The sequence below is a fragment of the Oncorhynchus keta genome, chromosome 14, assembly GCF_023373465.1.
Source record: "Oncorhynchus keta strain PuntledgeMale-10-30-2019 chromosome 14, Oket_V2, whole genome shotgun sequence".
Taxonomy (NCBI): Eukaryota; Metazoa; Chordata; class Actinopteri; order Salmoniformes; family Salmonidae; genus Oncorhynchus; species Oncorhynchus keta.
In genome coordinates, this window is record NC_068434.1 from 30,326,061 (window position 1) to 30,346,318 (window position 20,258).

The 20,258-nt window shown below is 42.3% G+C and overlaps 1 protein-coding gene across 3 annotated transcripts; it reads right to left on the reverse strand.

The window, feature by feature from the left end:
* Positions 1 to 920: 920 nt before the first annotated feature.
* Positions 921 to 20,191, reverse strand: LOC118393188 (cGMP-dependent protein kinase 1-like). 3 transcript variants are annotated; one of them, XM_052461473.1, is made up of 21 exons: positions 19,570 to 20,191; positions 19,098 to 19,310; positions 17,371 to 17,494; positions 16,951 to 17,117; positions 15,302 to 15,415; positions 12,996 to 13,101; positions 12,758 to 12,821; positions 12,307 to 12,384; positions 11,995 to 12,089; positions 11,396 to 11,461; positions 11,096 to 11,167; positions 10,757 to 10,853; positions 9,195 to 9,334; positions 8,835 to 8,924; positions 8,533 to 8,674; positions 5,480 to 5,643; positions 5,253 to 5,375; positions 5,089 to 5,151; positions 4,929 to 4,995; positions 1,612 to 1,829; positions 921 to 1,348 (listed from the first exon to the last, which is right to left on the reverse strand). In XM_052461473.1, the coding sequence occupies exons 2-20, from the start codon at positions 19,285 to 19,287 to the stop codon at positions 1,797 to 1,799; spliced, it is 1,995 nt and encodes a 664-aa protein (XP_052317433.1). In that variant the 5' UTR covers positions 19,288 to 19,310; positions 19,570 to 20,191; the 3' UTR covers positions 921 to 1,348; positions 1,612 to 1,796. The 3 variants fall into 3 exon arrangements, with proteins under 3 accessions (XP_052317433.1, XP_035641495.2, XP_035641494.2); XM_035785602.2 differs by lacking the exon at positions 1,612 to 1,829 and having other exon boundaries at positions 19,574 to 20,191; XM_035785601.2 differs by lacking the exon at positions 1,612 to 1,829.
* Between the last annotated feature and the right edge of the window lie 67 nt (positions 20,192 to 20,258).

Sequence of the window (20,258 nt, forward strand, 5' to 3'; positions counted from 1 at the left end):
TAATGCCACCTATTGGACATCTCTCAGGCCCCTCATGTCTCATTCCCTCATCCTCAGGCACCTCTCATCTATCAGAGATTGTCATAGAACTGAACTCTACATGTCAGACAGGATTATCGTCATCATCCAACATAATTCACAATTCTTCAATAATACAAAATAGGGTTCAATTTGTTGTCTCCCAAATAGAATGAAATAAACACGTCAATGAAACTTAGCATATAAATCAGGAACAGTAGCCTGTCAAAAAATGGCTGCCACTGCGACCCGTAGAACGATAAAGTAGTCACGAGCCAATAGAAAGATAAGCATATGTAACGGATGTGAAATGGCTAGCTAGTTAGCGGTGGTGCGCGCTAAATAGCGTTTCAATCGGTGACGTCACTTGCTCTGAGACTTTGAAGTGGTGGTTCCCCTTGCTCTGCAAGGGCCGCGGCTTTTGTGGAGCGATGGGTAACGATGCTTTGAGGGTGACTGTTGTTGGTGTGTGCAGAGGGTCCCTGGTTTGCGCCCGGGTATGGGCGAGGGGACGGTCTAAAGTTATATTGTTACACATCCAACAGCCTTTTGAAAGAGGGGATTCGTTTTTCCTGGGCGGTTCGTCACTGAGGGGCCTGAGCGATGAGAAGGACCTGAGAGACGAGGTCTCCAATATGTGGCAGTATAGAGAGGGGCCTGAGAGATGAGGTCTCCAGTACGTGGCAGTATAGAGAGGGACCTGAGAGATGAGGGGCCTGAGAGATGAGGTTTGCAGCTAGTCTATTGCTCTTGAAATAAATGATGAGAGAAGAAAAAGCTATTGAATTCGTAAAGCACTTCATATCTCAACTCAACAAATCACAAAGGTGATTAAAAAGTGTTTTATAACACCCTATGATTTAACAACCAGTTATTGAATACATTCACATGATAAAGCTCAGATTATTATTTGTTTGTTTATTTACTTACAAATATTCAGATGTTGACTCATATGTTTATGAATTGAAAATGCCTACATAACACTTTTGGTAAAACAATAATACAAAGTAAGAAATATCATAATACAGGAACAGCTAACAACATTCACTTCTTTGCTAGTTCACAAAATATGTCATTACAAAGAATTCTAACCCGTTGAAATAAAAGAACGCTGAACACAATTGCATTACATTGCTCTCTCTCTTCGGTTTCATTTATTTCCAGTACCAAAAACTATTTTCGTATCAGATCATGTGTAGGATTCAACCCAGATCAGCATTATATTGTTCAATCAGAAATCTATGTCCCAGTCTGAGTCCTCAACAGCTGGTGAGTCCTCAAGGATGTCAGTGAAGGGGTCCAATTTGCTGTCCTCCAAGTGACTGATGAACTGAAAAAAATAATATTTTTAATGGTATGCAAGTATATATATAGTCAACATATGATTATTTTAGTACCAGTCAAAAGTTTGGACATACTTACTCATTCAAGGGTTTTTCATTCTTTTTACTATTTTTGACATTTTAGATTAATAGTGAAGACATCAAAACTGTGAAATAACACATATGGAATCAAAAATATTTTAGATTCTTCAAAGTAGCCACCCTTGATGACAGCTTTGCACACGCTTGGCATTCTCTCAACCAGCTTCACCTGGAATGCTTTTCCAGCAGTCTTGAAGGAGTTCCCACATATGCTGAGCACTTGTTGGCTGCTTTTCCTTCACTCTGTGGTCCAACTCATCTCAAACCATCTCAATTGGCTTGAGGTCGGGTGATTGTGGAGGCCAGGTCATCTGATGAAGCACTCCATCACTCTCCTTCTTGGTCACATAGCCCTTACACAGCCTGGAGGTGTGTTGGGTCATTGTCCTGTTGAAAAACAAATGATAGTGGGACTAAGTGCAAACCAGATGGGATGGTGTATTGCTGCAGAATGCTGTGGTAGCCATGCTGGTTAAGTGTGCCTTGAATTCAAAATAAATCACAGACAGTGTCACCAGCAAAGCACCCCCACACCATCACACCTCCTCCACCATTCTTCACAGTGGGAATCACACATGCAGAGATCATCCGTTCACCTACTCTGCGTCTCTGAAAGACACGGCGGTTGGAACCAAAAATCTCAAATATGTTCTCATCAGATCAAAGGACAGATTTCCACCGGTCTAATGTCCATTGCTCGTGTTTCTTGGCCCAAGCAAGTCTCTTCTTATTGTTGGTGTCCTTTAGTAGTGGTTCCTTGCAGCAATTAGACCACAAAGGCCTGATTCACGCAGTCTCCTCTGAACAGTTGATGTTGAGATGTGTCTGTAACTTAAATTCTGTGAAGCGTTTATTTGGCCATTTCTGAGGCTGGTAACTCTAATGAACTTATCCTCTGCAGCAGAGGTAACTCTGGGTCTTCCTTTCCTGAGAGCCAGGTTCATCATAGCGCTTGATGGTTTTTGCAACTGCACTTGAAGAAACTTTAAAAGTTCTTGACATTTTCCGGATTGACTGACCTTCATGACTTAAAGCAATGATGGACTGTAATTTCTCTTTGCTTAATTGATCTGTTCTTACCATAATATGGACTTGGTATTTTACCAAATAGGGCTATCTTCTGTATAACACCCCGAGCTTGTCACAACACAACTGATTGGCTCAAACGCATTAAGTAAATAAATTCCACAAATTAACAAGGCACACCTGTTAATTGAAATGCATTCCAGGTGACTACCTCTTGAAGCTGGTTGAGAAAATGCCAAGAGTGTGCAAAGCTGTCATCAAGGCAAAGGGTGGCTACTTTGAAGAATCTCAAATATATATTTTTTTCATTTGTTTAACACTTTTATGGTTACTACATGATTCCAGATGTGTTATTTCATAGTTTTGATGTCTTCACTATTATTCTACAATGTAAAAAATAGTAAAAATGATGAAAACCCTGGAATGAGTAAGTGTGTCCAAACTTTAGCTAGTACTATATAGAGTTGAAGTCGGAAGTTTACATATACCTTAGCCAAATACATTTAAACGTAGTTCTCAATTCCTGTCACGTCCTGACCTTAGTTCCTTTTTTATGTCTCTATTTTTGGTTTGGTCAGGGCGTGAGATGGGGTGGGCATTCTATGTTTTGTATTTCTGTGTCTGGCCTGGTATGGTTCCCAATCAGAGGCAGCTGTCTATCGTTGTCTCTGATTGAGAACCATACTTAGGTAGCCTGTTCCCACCTGTGTTTGTGGGTAGTTGTTTTCTGTTTTGTGTGTCTTCACCTTACAGAACTGTTTTGTTCACGCGCTCTGTCTCGTGTTCATTTATTAAAATTAACATGGACACTTACCACGCTGCGTTTTGGTCTGATCCTTCCTATTCCTCATCCCAGGAGGACAACGATCGTTACAATTCCTGACATTTAATCCTAGTAAAAATTCCTTGTCTTAGGTCAGTTAGGATCACCACTTTATTTTAAGAATGTGAAATGTCAGAATAATAGTAGAGAGAATGATATATTTCAGTTTTTATTTCTTTCATATTCCCAGTGGGTCAGAAGTTTACATACACTCAATTAGTATTTGGTAGCATTGTCTTTAAATTGTTGAACTTGGGTCAAATGTTTTGGGTAGCCTTCCACAAGCTTCCCACAATAAGTTGGGTGAATTTTGGCCCATTCAACCTGACAGAGTTGGTGTAACTGAGTCAGGTTTGTAGGCCTCCTTGCTCGCACAGAAGTTCTCAGTTCTACCAACAAATCTTCTATGGAATTGAGGTCAGGGCTTGGTGATTGCCACTCCAATACCTTGATTTTGTTGTCCTTAAGCCATTTTGCCACAACTTTGGAAGTGTGCTTGGGGTCATTGTCCATTTGGAAGACCTATTTGTGACCAAGCATTACCTTTCTGACTGATGTCTTGAGATGTTGCTTCAATATAACCACAATTTCCGTTCTCATTGATGCCATCTATTTTGTGAAGTGCACCAGTCCCTCCTGCCCAAAGCACCCCCACACATGATGCTGCCACCCCCATGCTTCACGGTTGGGATGGTGTTCTTCGGCTTGCAAGCCTCCTTCTTTTCCCTCCAAACATTACGATGGTCATTACGGAAAACAGTTCTATTTTTGCTTCATCAGACCAGAGGACAAAAAGTATGATCTTTGTCCCCATGTGCAGTTGCAAACCATAGTCTGGCATTTTCATGGCGGTTTTGGAACAGTGTTTTCTTCCTTGCTGAGTGGCCTTTCAGGTTATGTCGATATAGGACTTGTTTTACTGTGGATATAGATACTTTTGTACCTGTTTCCTCCAGAATCTTCACAAGGTCCTTTGCTGTTGTTCTGGAATTGATTTGCACCTTTCGCACTTCACAAAATAGATGGCATCATGTGGGAGGAAAATTATGTGGATATATTGAAGCTATATCGCATCCCATTTGTGACCAAGTTACAGCTTGGTCGCAAATGGGTCTTCCAAAGTTGTGGCAAAATGGCTTATGGACAACAAAGTCAAGGTATTGGAGTGGCCATCACAAAGCCCTGACCTCAATCCCATAGAAAAGTTGTGGGCAGAACTGAAAAAATGTGTGCGAGCAAGGAGGCCTACAAACTTGACTCAGTTACACAAGCTCTGTCAGGAGGAATGGGACAAAATTCACCCAACTTATTGTGGGAAGCTTGTGGAAGGCTACCCAAAACGTTTGACCCAAGTTAAACAATTTAAAGGCAATGCTACCAAATACTAATGAGTGTATGTAAACCTCTGACCCACTGGGAATGTGATGAAATAAATAAAAGCTGAAATAAATCACTCTCTACTATTATTCTGACATTTCACATTCTTAAAATAAAGTGGTGATCCTAACTGACCTAAGACAGGGAATTTTTACTAGGATTAAATGTCAGGAATTGTGAAAAACTGAGTTTAAATGTATTTGGCTAAGGTCTATGTAAACTTCCGACTTCAACTGTAGCTCTCTCTGCCAAGTACTTACTTTCGGTATGATTGGGGGAGACAAAGTGCCTTTGCGAAGTCCTTCCCAGTTGAAACCTTCAAACCACCTGAAAGAAAGAACAAGTTAACAGACTATACACTGCTGCTATATAGATGACAGTGACACAGTCTGATGTTTTCATCTCAGCCTTTCATCTTACTTGTGCTTCTGGATGTCCTTGGCCCCGTTTCTCTGGTTCCCCAGTCTCTCTGCAGGGTTGTTCCTGAGAGACCAGGACAGAGAGTCATCATGACACGCAACTAATAGCTGAGGAAGTGTGATACAATGAATGTCTGTTTTCAAACATTTCTAAATGTGTCACACCTGCAGAGCTTCTTGATCAGGCTTGAGGCACTCTTACTGATGGTTTTGGGGAATTCAACCAGGTCAATCCCACGGATGGTGGCTGTGAAAGTCTTCATAGGATCAGTGCCACAGAATGGGAGACTGGAAAGGTAAAGATTGGGAAGAGACATCTATGAGAATGACTGACAGAGACAAGAACAAAAAACTGGAACTCTGGAGAGCAATGGACTGTCTTATAATCGCACCTTCCACTCAGCAGTTCAAACACGAAGACGCCTAGAGACCAGAGATCTGCAGACACACTGTGCCCCTTGTTCAGGATTATCTCAGGGGCCACATAGTCAGGTGTGCCACAGAACGTCCACGTTTTCTTACCCAAGCCCACTCTTTTAGCACAACCAAACCCCACCTAGGAATAGTAGCACAGTCAAGTCATGAATATGGATGTTCAGTATCTCAATGGATCCATAACATATATTTTCCAAAGTGATATTTTCCATAGATTATTCAGACTCCTTGATTTTTTCCCCCCATTTTGTTACGTTACAGCCTTATTCTAAAATGTATTATATTGTTTTTTTTCTTCATCAATCTACACACAACACCCCATCATGACAAAGAAAAAACAGGTTTTTCGAATTTTTGGAAAACAAAAACAACCGGAAATATGACATTTACATAAGTATTTAGACCCTTTACTCAGTTCTTTGTTGAAGCACCTTTGGCAGTGATTACAGCCCTGTGTCATCTTGGGTATGACGCTACAAGCTTGGCACACCTGTATTTGGGAAGTTTCTCCCATTATTCTCTGGAAATACTCTCAAGCTCCGTCAGGTCGGATGGGAAGTGTCGCTGCACAGCTATTTTCAGGTCTTTCCAGAGATGTTCGATCGAGTTCAAGCCCGGGCTCTGGCTGGGTCACTCAAGGACATTCAGAGACTTGTCCCGAAGCCACTCCTTTATTGTGTTGGCTGTGTGCTTAGGGTCGTTGTCCTGTTGGAAGGTGAAATTTTGCCCCAGTCTGAGGTCTTGAGCGCTATGGAGCAGGTTTTCATCAAGGATCTCTGTACTTTGCTCCGTTCATCTTTCCCTCGATCCTCACTAGTCTCCCAGTCCCTGCCACTGAAAAACATCCCCACCGCATGATGCTGCCAACACCATGCTTCACCATAGGGATGGTGCCAGGTTTCCTTCAGATGTGACGCTTGGCATTCAGGCCAAAGAGTTCAATCTTGGTTTCATCAGACCAGAGAATCTTGTTTCTCATGGTCTGAGAGTCTTTATGTGTCTTTTGGCAAACTCCAAGTGGGCCACTCTACCATTAGGGCCTGATTGGTGACATGCTTTAGAGATGGTTGTCCTTCTGGGATGTTCTCCCATCTTCACAGATGAATTCTGGACCTCTGTCAGAGACACCATCAGGTTCTTGGTCACCTCCCTCATGGTAGAGTGGCCAGGTATTGTGTGTAGATTGATTATGGGGGGGAAAATACACTGCTTAAAAAAAATAAAGGGAACACTTAAACAACACAATGTAACTCCTGGTCAATCACACTTCTGTGAAATCAAACTGTCCACTTAGGAAGCAACACTGATTGACCATAAATTTCACATGCTGTTGTGCAAATGGAATAGACAACAGGTGGAAATTATAGGCATTTAGCAAGACACCCCCCAATAAAGGAGTGGTTCTGCAGGTGGGGACCACAGACCACTTCTCAGTTCCTATGCTTCCTGGCTGATGTTTTGGTCACTTTTGAATGCTGGCGGTGCTTTCACTCTAGTGGTAGCATGAGACGGAGTCTACAACCCACACAAGTGGCTCAGGTAGTGCAGCTCATCCAGGATGGAACATCAATGCGAGATGTGGCAAGAAGGTTTGCTGTGTCTGTCAGCGTAGTGTCCAGAGCATGGAGGCGCTACCAGGAGACAGGCCAGTACATCAGGAGATGTGGAGGAGGCCGTAGGAAGGCAACAACCCAGCAGCAGGACCGCTACCTCCGCCTTTGTGCAAGGAGGAGCAAGAGGAGCACTGCCAGAGCCCTGCAAACTTACCTCCAGCAGGCCACAAATGTGCATGTGTCTGCTCAAACGGTCAGAAACAGACTCCATGAGGGTGGTATGAGGGCCCGACGTCCACAGGTGGGGGTTGTGCTTACAGCCCAACACCGTGCAGGACGTTTGGCATTTGCCAGAGAACACCAAGATTGGCAAATTCGCCACTGGCGCCATGTGCTCTTCACAGATGAAAGCAGGTTCACACTGAGCACATGTGACAGACGTGACAGTCTGGAGACGCCGTGGAGAACATTCTGCTGCCTGCAACATCCTCCAGCATGACCGGTTTGGCGCTGGGTCAGTCATGGTGTGGGGTGGCATTTCTTTGGGGGGCCGCACAGCCCTCCATGTGCTCGCCAGAGGTAGCCTGACTGCCAGTAGGTACCGAGATGAGATCCTCAGACCCCTTGTGAGACCATATGCTGGTGTGGTTGGCCCTGGGTTCCTCCTAATGCAAGACAATGCTAGACTTCATGTGGCGGGAGTGTGTCAGCAGTTCCTGCAAGAGGAAGGCATTGATGCTATGGACTGGCCCGCCCGTTCCCCAGACCTGAATCCAATTGAGCACATCCGGGACATCATGTCATCATGTCCATCCACCAACGCCACGTTGCACCACAGACTGTCCAGGAGTTGGCGGATGCTTTAGTCCAGGCCTGGCAGGAGATCCCTCAGGAGACCATCCGCCACCTCATCAGGAGCATGCCCAGGGGTTGTAGGGAGGTCATACAGGCACGTGGAGGCCACATACACACTACTGAGCCTAATTTTGACTTGTTTTAAGGACATTACATCAAAGTTGGATCAGCCTGTAGTGTGGTTTTCCACTTTAATTTTGAGTGTGACTCCAAATCCAGACCTCCATGGGTTGATACATTTGATTTCCATTGATAATTTGTGTGATTTTGTTGTCAGCACATTCAAGTATGTAAAGAAAAAAGTATTTAATAAGAATATTTCATTCATTCAGATCTAGGATGTGTTATTTTAGTGTTCCCTTTATTTTTTTGAGCAGTGTATTTAATACATTTTAGAATAAGGCTGTAACGTAACAAAATGTGGAAAAAGTCTAGGGGTCTGAATACTTTCCGAATGCACTGTAAATGTAACCTTTGAAAGTACTGTAATTTCTTTGTGTAACCTTGTGCAAAATTGACCATTACTATAATATATTCTAAGAATGTACCCCTCCATCTTGTGTGGGTTTGAAATGCAGTGAAATGAGCTCTAGTCATGTTACCACTTTGGCATATCCACGCTGGTCAAGAACTACATTCTCAGGCTTCAGATCCCTGTATGTGATATTGTTGTGGTGCAGGAAGATAAGGGCCTCAACAACACAGGCAGTGTAAAAACGTGTGCTACTGTCATCAAACGAGCCTCTGAAATGTAGGAGCAAGAGCACAATAGGGATTAGAAAGTGGGACATACTGATGTTGAGCCCTAAAAATAAGAATTCAAACGCTATCAATTCAGTTATAAAATCCATACTGTAAAATATAAAAAAGAACATGTAGTAGACAGTAGTGAAGTTAGCAGTACCTGTCTTTCAGTAGATTCCAGAGCTCACCACCTAAACAAGCTTCTGTCAGCATGTACAGGCACTTTGCATCTCGGAAGGTACGGTGTAACCTAGGAGTGGCAAAGAAGACACAGGTGTTATCCAGTTGATAAGCATATAGTGAGCCAACCAGTCTAAGATTAGTGCAAGGATTCAGTCTGATCACAGGTGATAGGCGTTGAGTTTTAAAAAATTAATTGAGCCGAAATATGCAGCGTTTATAAAGTGAATGGGATCTCCATGAACATGGGAACATTGCCTAAGCCGCAATGCCTATAACCCTCGATAGGATTGAATCCCGGCCTAGGTATATTTGGCTGGTGGTTGGGTGCACAGCACACCTGACGATGAATGGACTATGAGCTGCCATGAGGATGTGTCTTTCCCTCAGGATGCACTCCTGTTGAGCAGTGCTTAGGATCTGATGCTTCCTCAACACCCTCATGGTGAACGGGCAGTTGATGTTGGTCTTAAGCTGTACCTAGAAGGAATGCAAAAACATCAACATGTAGGTTAATCCATTAAAAGCAACATGGAAACCAGACAATAATGCACTGGGATTTACTGACACGGTTTCAAGCTTGACCCACTACTTACTCCCAACTTCGGCCAATTAGATCAAGAGGGAGTCACCAACACAGAGAATAGTGAGGCGCTGGACAGAGGAGGCAGACTCAATGCTGCATGTTTTGAGAATAATGCTTGGAATATGTTCAAAGATTCATCCACCCAGGACTCATCCATCAACATTAATATACATTGTCAGTCACAGGTTTCATTAGAATATGTGTTGATGATGTTGTACCCACAATAATAATCCGGACATACCCCATCCAAAAACCATGGATGAACGGCGATATCCGTACAATGCTGAGAGGCCGTATTTCAGCATTCAATGTCAGCGGAACGAACCCCGATGACTCGGTTGTGCATAGCGTGTACAAGAGAAGCAGGTACGAGCTCAATACCTTCGGGACGCAAAACGACAATACAGACTCAAACTTGAATTGATGGTCGACAACACAGACTCGTGTCACAATGGCAACTCTAGCTGTACGTTGCCCACCGAAGTCTCCCTCACAGACAAGCTTAACACATTCTATGCTCGCTTCGAGGCAGACAATACCCAACCATTCAGGAATACTCTTACTGTTCCGGACGCCCAAGTGACGCCCACTCTCTTAACACAGGGCCCCCCAGGTGTGTGTCCTCAGTCCTCTGCTGTACTCCCTGTTCACCCACAACTGCGTGGCTTTGCACAACACCAACTCTATCATCAAGTTTGCTGATAACCAACAACGACAAGTCACCCTATGGGGTGGAGGTAAGTGAACTGGCATTATGGTGACATGACAAAGACCTCAACGTCAGAAAAACAAAGGAGTTGATTGTTGACCTGATCCTCACCCACTGGACTGCAGGACGGTATTGGAGCATGAGGTCTGATACCAACAGGTTCAGAGACAGTTTCTATCTACAAGCCATCAGACTGCTGAACACTTGAATTGGACTGACCATCTGCTCTGACTCTCCGCACCTTAGCAAACATTCCCTCAGTCATGCACACACCCAGACAGACATACACACACGCATATACATTCATGCTACACACACACACACAAATGCTGCTAACATACTCTTATTATATGGCTCAGTTTATACACTGTCCCCCTTCCCCAATACACGTGTAAATATTGGACTATAAATTGTGCCTTCCTGTATAATACTTATGCTAAAATGTTTATTCTTTTCTACTGCCATTTACTTTGTTTGTATTCTTATCTTTTATTATTTGTTATTGTTGTTGCATTGTCAAGAAGGAACCTGCAAGTAAGCATTTCCTTGGATGATGTATTCCATGCATATCCCGTACATACTACCAATACAACTTGAAACAACTCACCAGCTCTGAATGACCCGTTTCTCCCTCTCCTAGGTTACAGATCACCTGGAAATCTCTGAGAGAGGCGTTGGATAGGAGAGCTGCATCTTCCTCTGACCTGCACACATGGAAAAGATGAATTAGCCAATGTTGCTTTACTTGTTCTAAATAAAGGTTAAATCCATAAAAATGGTTAATTTGGATCAAGGCTCATTAAAATATAAACAGAGAGCTAGAGAGACAAAACATGTAAGCCTTATGATAAGACATTATAAAGGTTTATACCATGCTTATAACAAGTACAAACGCAATATACCTGTTGGCTGGAAAGTGTTACCTATAGTTTCAGTTGCTACTTACTGGGCTTTGAGTTCGCTGCTCTTGTGCACATTATGACTGTCCTCTACCAAACCTATGATCTTTTTGAAAGACCTGATGAAAGATGATATGGTCTTAGGTCACTTAAAACATTTTTAACAATTTTCACATCATAACAAAGTGGCTTATGAAAACTATACTGGCACTGTGTGCTTGGGGGTCACTGTGGTGGGGCATTGTGTGCATGTTGGAGATCTGTACTACATAATTCTACAAATAAGATTGAAGCAGAATATCCAACATTCTTAAATAATCATGCCATAGTCTGAACAAATCACTTACTCTCTATCCACAACCAGGCATGTGACATCACCAGCAGCAATGACATTCACTGTCCGCACATCCTCTCTGGAAATCAAACAAAAAAATTTTGAAAGGTTATCAAAATGGCATTGCAATAAATGACAACAGCACTGACACCATGCAGACAGAAAATGTTATCGCTCAGAATATTCTCTTGAAATCTGTGAGACCCGTGTTGCTTTTATTACTATCATTTTCTCGAATCTATTGACCTCGATAGTTCCATTATGAATTTGCATGTTGTCACTAGCTCACACTGTCCTAATGATTGTAGTTGATAATGAGGAACAACATGATGAGCAAAATGCAATCACATAGGGAGAGTACGTCTCATTCCCCACATGATTCCGTCAATCAAACTTGGACAATGTTGGCTTAGTGATAGCTGAATTATACATATAGTATAATGGTATGTATGTTCTATTACTCTGTAACTACAACTGTCTAGTGGTTATTGAGATTTGTGTTACGAGAGAGCTAGTATGTCAATGTATATCAAGCCATGTAATGTGTAGGAATGTAAGCTGCTGTATAACAGACATTTGGATAAAAGCACATGATGTATTACTGTTTCTCACCCCCTCAGTGCTTTCTCTCCAAACCAATGGCCCTCAGAGAGAGTTGACAGGAGTACTGCCTCTTCATCGGCTGACTTGTTCTCTGTCACCTTCACCTAGGTCGGGAGGCAGATAGAGGGGGTAGAGACTGCTTGTCTGTCTTGTCTCTTTCACGCCATCTTTGAAATGTGGCGATGCACAGATTAATTAGCACCATCTGTGCCAGTACAGTTGTTGTGTCAGACTAACCCCTGCAGATGCATATTTCTGTCCTCCACTAGTTGAAGCTTGTTTATTGAGTTCAAGGTAAGGTTCAGCCATCCTCATCCTTACCTGGCCACTACTGATGATGTAGAACGTGTCCCCTGTGGCACCCTGGCGAATAATATAATCACCTTCACTGTAACGACTCTGTTGAGACAGACAGGTGAGAGATGGTGGATAGGTGGGAAAAAGAGTGACGGGAGTTAGAAATAAAAGTATGACGGCAGGGGGAGAAGGGAAATGTAGCATGTGAGATGTTGAGAATCCTATCATGTGTACATCACCAACCAATCAACACAGATATTTTGTCTCTGTGCCAACCTGATTAGGCCGCCAATGCAATGCAAATACACCTGTAAACTGTCAACAGAGAATGCATAGCAGATGGGTAATAATTATTTGGAAGACATACGAAAATGATTACCTAGCTAGATTCTGTTTGTGGAACATGGCTTTTCTACAACATGTTGCGTTAGTGAATCTGAGGAGTGAATGTGTATAATAGATTCATGTTCTGTACCTCTTCCAGAATATCAGACACTTTCATGAGCACATCCTCTGGCAGCGAGCGCAGGAAGGGTACTCTGCAGCCAGACAAACACACAAACAGCAGGACGACTGACTCACAACATATTACATTTGAACGATTCTACTATAGTCGCGTAGATTGTAGATTAGTGTCAATTCTACACAAATATACATTTTCAAGTTTACACAGATATGTATTTTCCTTGTGTAGTGATGAGGGTGGTATTGACCTGCAGAGGAGCTCTCTGAACTCGGCCAGTCTGCTGAGGCCACTCTGCACCATGATGGTCTGAAAGCTCTGCCGGTCAATAACCCACAACATGCTGTGTTTTAGGGCTGCAGAGAAAGACAGGGAATGGTAAAGAAGATCTTCCAAATCACACAATGTCAAGAGCAGTGGTAGGAAGAAACAGAAATCTCGTTAGGGATGAATGTATTCTGTGAGTATACCGTATGTGTGACATTTTAATTCTTACCCTTACAGTTTATGTTAGTATTATAGATACTCCCCTCTGTTATATTACAATGTAAGGCTATGGGACTTAGCAAATGTCTTCTATTTCACAACATTTTCATCTCTATAAATAGATGTCAAGACCGGGTTTGCAAACGAGGCTCTACAAACAATGTACTCCTAGAAACACAGTTACATAACACTACTATAAATGTTTCCTGTACTCTTAAAAGGAATGTCTGAGTGTTTGTGTTCCTTTCTCTGAAAGTGTTGTGGATAAAAGAATAAGGAGGACAGATTCTAGATTACATTCCCCACGCAGCCTTCCTCTCTTCCTTTGTCTGTTCTGTGGGCAGACAGTAATGGAACTCTGATAGAGATGTTGTAAATTAATAATGATCCAGATTAATTGATTCAGCAGGGCTTTGTGCGAACAGGAGCCTCCGTCCTGTACTGGCCATACAACTCCAATCCATCTAGTCCTTCCCCTCCCAATCATGCCATTATTTAAGTTGGTAATGAAAGCACGGTGGGAAATCAACATGCCATTGTTATCTTTATATGGTACGTATTGTAGCGAACGGCAGGGAAGTGAACCCGGGTCGCTGGCCTACGCATTGCGCCAGTAGGGTTATCCCACTTGGTGGGAATTCTAACTTGGCTCATATAGCAAGGGTCACTACACTGCTGCCTTCGAACGGGAAGGCACGTCCCCGTGCTTCATCACTACCGCAGCCCCCTCACACGTCTGGTCATTGTGTTCCGATGGTCTCGACAACTGCCATCCCACTTCTGACACCAATGTACCGAACGGCAGGGCAGACAGGCAGGGAAGCGACGTCACTGATGTGAAAAGGCAAACACCCTATCGTGCCAATAGGGTTAACCCACTTGGTGGGAATTGTAACGTGTATATTTGAGTCTAAAATTTGAATGTCAGTCGAACCCTTTTAAATGTCATACTCTTTGCCATTTTCTGGGAAGAACATCCTGTGTGACCATGAATGTCAAATCAGGGAACACATTTTTTCACCTAAACCTCTTACTGTTACAGTGATTTTAGACTACAGGATAGAAAGCTTTATTGATGTTCTTTGATGGCAACAAAGAGAAAAAGTAATTTCAGGTCAGCCAGGAGAACCAGGGAATGGGTTGGGAAGAGTGCATACAGAAGAGAAAAGGCCAGGAACACATAAATGTATATGTTGCTGTGAGAACAGATAGGGAGAGGGAGATTGACTGAAAGATAAATGTACTATACAATTAAACAGGAAACCGGCAATGCCCTGAAAGAGAAAATGGACATGGTGGCACAGTGGAAAAGAGGACAGGAGGATGACAAAGGAAACACTATAAGAGGGGGAGAAATGAACAGATTTTTTTCATTTGCACTGATTCTGTCCATTCCATCAACCTATTTCTTTGTGAAAGCAGGTCAGATGTGAGGAGCAGTGGCTGCATTTCCCAGTGGGCTATGGGCACAGACAGTGTAGAGAGACGATAGCACACATTTCATTTTCCATTGAGAAAATCAACTGCAAGTCAATGAGCAATAATAGGTCTTGTTGAGAGGATATTTGGTCAGTCATGAGGAAAAATGCAGTGAAATCAATAAAGAGAAAATGTATAACCAAATAAAATGTGTTGTTTTGATATATCATTATACATATGTGCGTATGTTAATTTCCATTTCCAAGTAAATGGTATAAATAGTAGGAGAGCTGAGAATGAAGATGAGTTAGGCAGTCAGGTAATTTAAGATGTGTTTTCTTATTCCACACATCTCAGAGGAGAGGAGTGTTTGAAGCTGTGATGTAGTGTTTGAAAAAGTTATTTTGATTTGAAATTCTACAGAACTTCCCAATCTGACACCAAATCTACACAGCTGTGATGAATAGGCTGGTCTGTGATGGTGATGCTCTCTTGAACAATAATTTTTTTAGGCCAATGAAAAATCAATCCAAGCACAGCAGAATTGTGAAAGGATTTCAAGACAACATGTTTTGCATTCACTTCAGCTGTTGTTACAAAAGGAATAGAACAACCACACTACACAGCACTTCATACACAACGCTCCAGTACCTGATATAGTGTAGGTGTAGGTGCAGCTGTACAGGAGTGCCAATTCTCCAAACACTTTTCCTGGTTCAATTGTGAGAAGCTTCTTGGCATCCTTGGTCATCTCCATCTTCCCCTCTGTTAAATGCCCATTTAAACACAAACACGCAATGCAGCAAATACAGAATATATTGTTATCAACAGATTACAAATGCTTCAAATCAAAGTGCACAAGGTGATGTTGCAGCAATATGTGGCATCCTTGTGTTTAAGAATGCATGTATGTGTTTACCTTTGTGCATGTTTATGTTTGCATGTGTGTGTTTATGGCATTGGCATGTGCGTGTTAGACTATGTGTGTGTATGACAGTGCAGTTGCTGTTTGATCTCCTTCAGAGGAGGATGGTAAAGAATGGTGAGACCAAGACCATGGTGCTTGCCTACGGAGCTGTGAGGGGAACGGCACCTCAGTACCTCCAGGCTCTGATCAGGCCCTACACCCAAACAAGGGCACTGCGTTCATCCACCTCTGGCCTGCTCGCCTCCCTACCACTGAGGAAGTACAGTTCCCGCTCAGCCCAGTCAAAACTGTTCGCTGCTCTGGCCCCCCAATGGTGGAACAAACTCCCTCACGACGCCAGGACAGCGGAGTCAATCACCACCTTCCGGAGACACCTGAAACCCCACCTCTTTAAGGAATACCTAGGATAGGATAAGTAATCCTTCTCACCCCCCCCCCCTTTTAAGATTTATATGCACTATTGTAAAGTGACTATTCTACTGGATGTCATAAGGTGAATGCACCAATTTGTAAGTCGCTCTGGATAAGAGCGTCTGCTAAATGACTTAAATGTAAATGTAAATGTAATGTAAATGTGATGGCAGTCTGAGGCGTCCATACAAACAGCAGGGTGGCAGCTGAGGAGGTGTGACCACACGTTAGCTCAGCCCCCCTCACCCAGCTGCAGGGAGTGTGACTGACACAATCAGATGAACGCAGCTGTCTGAGATATGCCATGTGTCAGGTAGAGACACTTTCATCTACAACAGCACAGCAGAAACAGAAACAGTCTAGGGCTCAGGTAACAAGAAAAGCAAATTGGACAACCGTGCCCGATTGCCTGTCACATCAGATATGAGGGGAGCAGGAGAAATGCCTGAGCTCCAGCATCAATGAGCATTGCAAACCAGGGCCGATCATGAATGGGCCTCTTGCCCTGTCCCTGTCTGACATTAAACATTTTGTATGCCGCTTATCATGCACAACACCATCTCTCCCTCCAGAAACAGGTCATTCTAACATTCCCCCTCATTGCGCCAGAAAGCAGTGCCGGCACTAACAGAGAAGCATACCAACTCAACTTGTGTACTTGAGTAACATTTACTGGGCATATCTCTGAGCAAACTTTAAAAAACGAACAACCAACATACATTAAAGACCAAGAGCTGCCTGCTCTTAGATTGTGGAACCAAGTGCTCAAAGAATCATTGACCAAAACACCTTGAGCAATTACTATACCTTGGGAACTTTGGGTATACTTAAGTCCTCTTTTTGAGAGTGGGGCTATGCATGGAAATTCAAGAAGACAACGGGGTTTGGACCTTGAAGTGACTGTATTGTCAATCCACACTATACTCACCACTTTTAAATCACTGTTGATTTAACTTGTTACCTTCTAGAACATAGGCAAGAGTTCCACTGTCTCCCTCTTGAATGACGCAGCAGCCTTGGTTGACCGTGGTGGGGTACATACAGTCCATTATAGCCAGGATTTGCCCACTTTCCAGGTTCTTTAGAAAGTCATTCTCTAAAAAGGAGGTCTGAATCAGCTCCTGTGACCTGAAGGAGTAAAGAGTGTGTGAGGCAATCAATAAGTAATTTCACTGTGGCTAGTGTTTGACAACAAAGGCTCTAAAGCCTTGAGCCAAGTTTCATACAGTGTGTATAAATCAATGAAAATCCTTATTGACGTTTGTGTCTGTGCAGGTACCACTTGATCAGCCTTAAGGGCCTTTAGGAGCACATTTCTCAAGTGGAACAGTTAAAAGGGAATGTTGCCAAGGCTAACAGTGTCTTTAGTGTGTTCTCTCACTGTTGGCTTTTGTTGTAGCTTTTCAAGGTGGCCAAAGCACGTTGCCTTGGATCCTGAGTGAGGGGCTTTGAGAATATGGTCTTTCTTCTGGTTCTCTGGATCTCTTCACACTGTGCAGAATTCCCTGAAACAGGCAAATAAATATATTTCTCTGCTCACTTTCTTTGTGCAACATATAAGGAGCACAATTTAAGTCTAAAAACAACAAATAGCCAAATGTAGTATTTGCAGGTAGCCTAGTGGTTAGAGCGTTGCTGGATCGAAATCCCGAGCTGGCAAGGTAAAAGTCTGTCGTTCTGCCCCTGAACAAGGCAGTTAACCCACTATTCCCCGACAGGCTGTCATTGTAAATAAGAATTTGTTCTTAACTGACTTGCCTAGTTAAATAAAGAAAAAAATCATAATATTCAGACACTCAATACAATGTATCCTGTGTCGGCACATACAGCGTCTTCAGAAAGTATTCATACCCCTTGACTTATTTTCTCACCCATCTACACACACTACCCCATAATGACAACCAGAATTGTTTTTTTGCAAATGTATCGAAAATGAAATATCTAATTTACATAAGATTTCACACCCCTGAGTCAATACATGCTAGAATCACTTTTGGCAGGGTCTTTCTGGGTAAGTCTTCAAGAGCTTTGCTCAGCTGGATTGTACAATATTTGCACATTATTATTTGTTTTATTCTTCAAGCTCTGTCAAGTTGGTTGTTCATCATTACTAGACATCCATATTACGTCTTAGATTTTCCCAAAACATAATGCTAATTTCTTTGTCAATGTTTTTGTTGTTTTAGTTCTGTACAGACTTCCTTCTTTGGAGTAACTACAATGTTGTTGATCCATCCTCAGTTTTCTCCTATTACAGCCATTAAACTCTGTAACTGTTTTCAAGTCACCATTGGCCTCATGGTGAAATCCCTGATCGGTTTCCTTCTTCTCCGGCAACTGAGTTAAAAAGGACACCTGTATCTTTGTAGTGACTGGGTGTATTGATACCCATATTTATGTCATGAATAACTTCACCATGCTCAAAGGGAATGTCTGTTTTTTTACACATCTACCAATAGGTACCCTTCTTTGTTTATTTTACCTTTATTTAACTAGGCAAGTCAATGACGGCCTAGGAACAGTAGGTTAACTGCCTGTTCAGGGGCAGAACGACAAATTTGAACCTTGTCAGCTCGGGGATTTGAACTTGCAACTTTCCGGTTACTAGTCCAAAGCTCTAACCGCTAGACTATCCTGCCGCCCCAAGTGAGGCATCAGAAAACCTCCCAGGTCTTTGTGGTCGAATCTGTGTTTAAAATTCACTGCTCGACGAAGGGACCATACAGATAATTGTATGTGTGGAGATTAGGTAGTCATTCAAAAACCATGCTATTATTGCACACAGAGTGAGTCCATGTAACTTATGTGACTTGTTGAGCACAGTTCTACTCCTGAACTTATTTAGGCTTGCCATAACAAAGGGGTTGGTTAATTATTGACTCAAGACATTTCAGCTTTTCATTTTTAATTAATCTGTATAAGTAGGCCTGTGACACAAAATCTCAAATTCATCCATTTTAATTTCAGACTGTTACACAACTAAATGTGGAAAAGGTAAAGGGGTGTGAATACTTTCTGAAGGCACTGTATGTGATAAATAAGATGTATAAGAGCATAAAAGAAAAACATTGCCTGAAATGTGGATCTATTTTTAGCATAATGTTTTACCTTCAATAGCTCCAGAAGACTCTGGGGGAGTGATGGTTGCCCTGTAGCGGTCCAGTTCACCCTGCAGCCTCCGAATCAAGTCATCCTTGGCATCCAACTCCAGCTCCAGCTCATCAATGAGTGTATCCCTCTGGCGAAGCTCCTCAATCTTCAGTTGCAGGGCAAACTGCAAGTCTCGAAGTGTACCCATTGCCTCTGTAGAGTGGTGCAGAGCTGATCGGCAAGGGAATTATGAGATACTTAGAGTGTGTGTTACATTGCAAATGTTTTATTTGTTGCATTTCCAGAACATTCTAATTAGTTCGTCTTTGATTGAAAAGACAGCTCAAAAACGAATTTCTTACTAAGGCTGCAGTTGATGAAATAATAGGCATAGTACGCAACAAAATATGTCAAATTGTTAAGAATATACACGCATTCAGCTTTAACTTCACAGTAAAAAATAAATAAATCACAAAGTAAAATAACTTACCTACCTGAAGGACATCAGCAAGAAAGTCTGAGAATCGAATGCCTGCAGTATAGTCTATCTTTTAGTTTTAAAGAATCGAATCACATCTGTCGCTGACTGTTTTCGATTCTGTTTTCGCTCGATTTAAAATTATGGACAGGTGCAGCACAGGCACTTGCAATACTGTCAGTGAAGATTGGATGTTTGTAGCTACAGAAAGACGATGGATAGATGACGCCTGAACGCTCTCGCCAGTAGGCTACTCTTGGCTCTCAGATTCCCTGTTCTCTCGCGTCGCGCAACATTGCTCTCGTACCTAATTGGGACACGGGACACACTTCTTTCAGTGTTTTTCGTACCTAATTAGCCTGCATATGACTCGCTCAATAGTAAGGGGGTATTTGTTAACCAAAGTTTCTTGTAGGTAAAATCGTGGATGTCATGTCATCATATTACAAATTGGCATCGTGGTACACATAGATATAGCCTTTTTGCAATAGGGCTAAGGATTTTTTTCCTGAATTTGATGAGCAGGTTCAACATTTATAATAACCTAATGTTATAAATAAATACTATTACAGTTGTGTAATGCTCTCGATAACATAAATAAATACTATTACAGTTGTATAATTCTCTCGATAACAAAATTATCATGATGACATTTTTTAAAACAATTTTAATATCGTCATGCACAAATGATCCTTGCACCA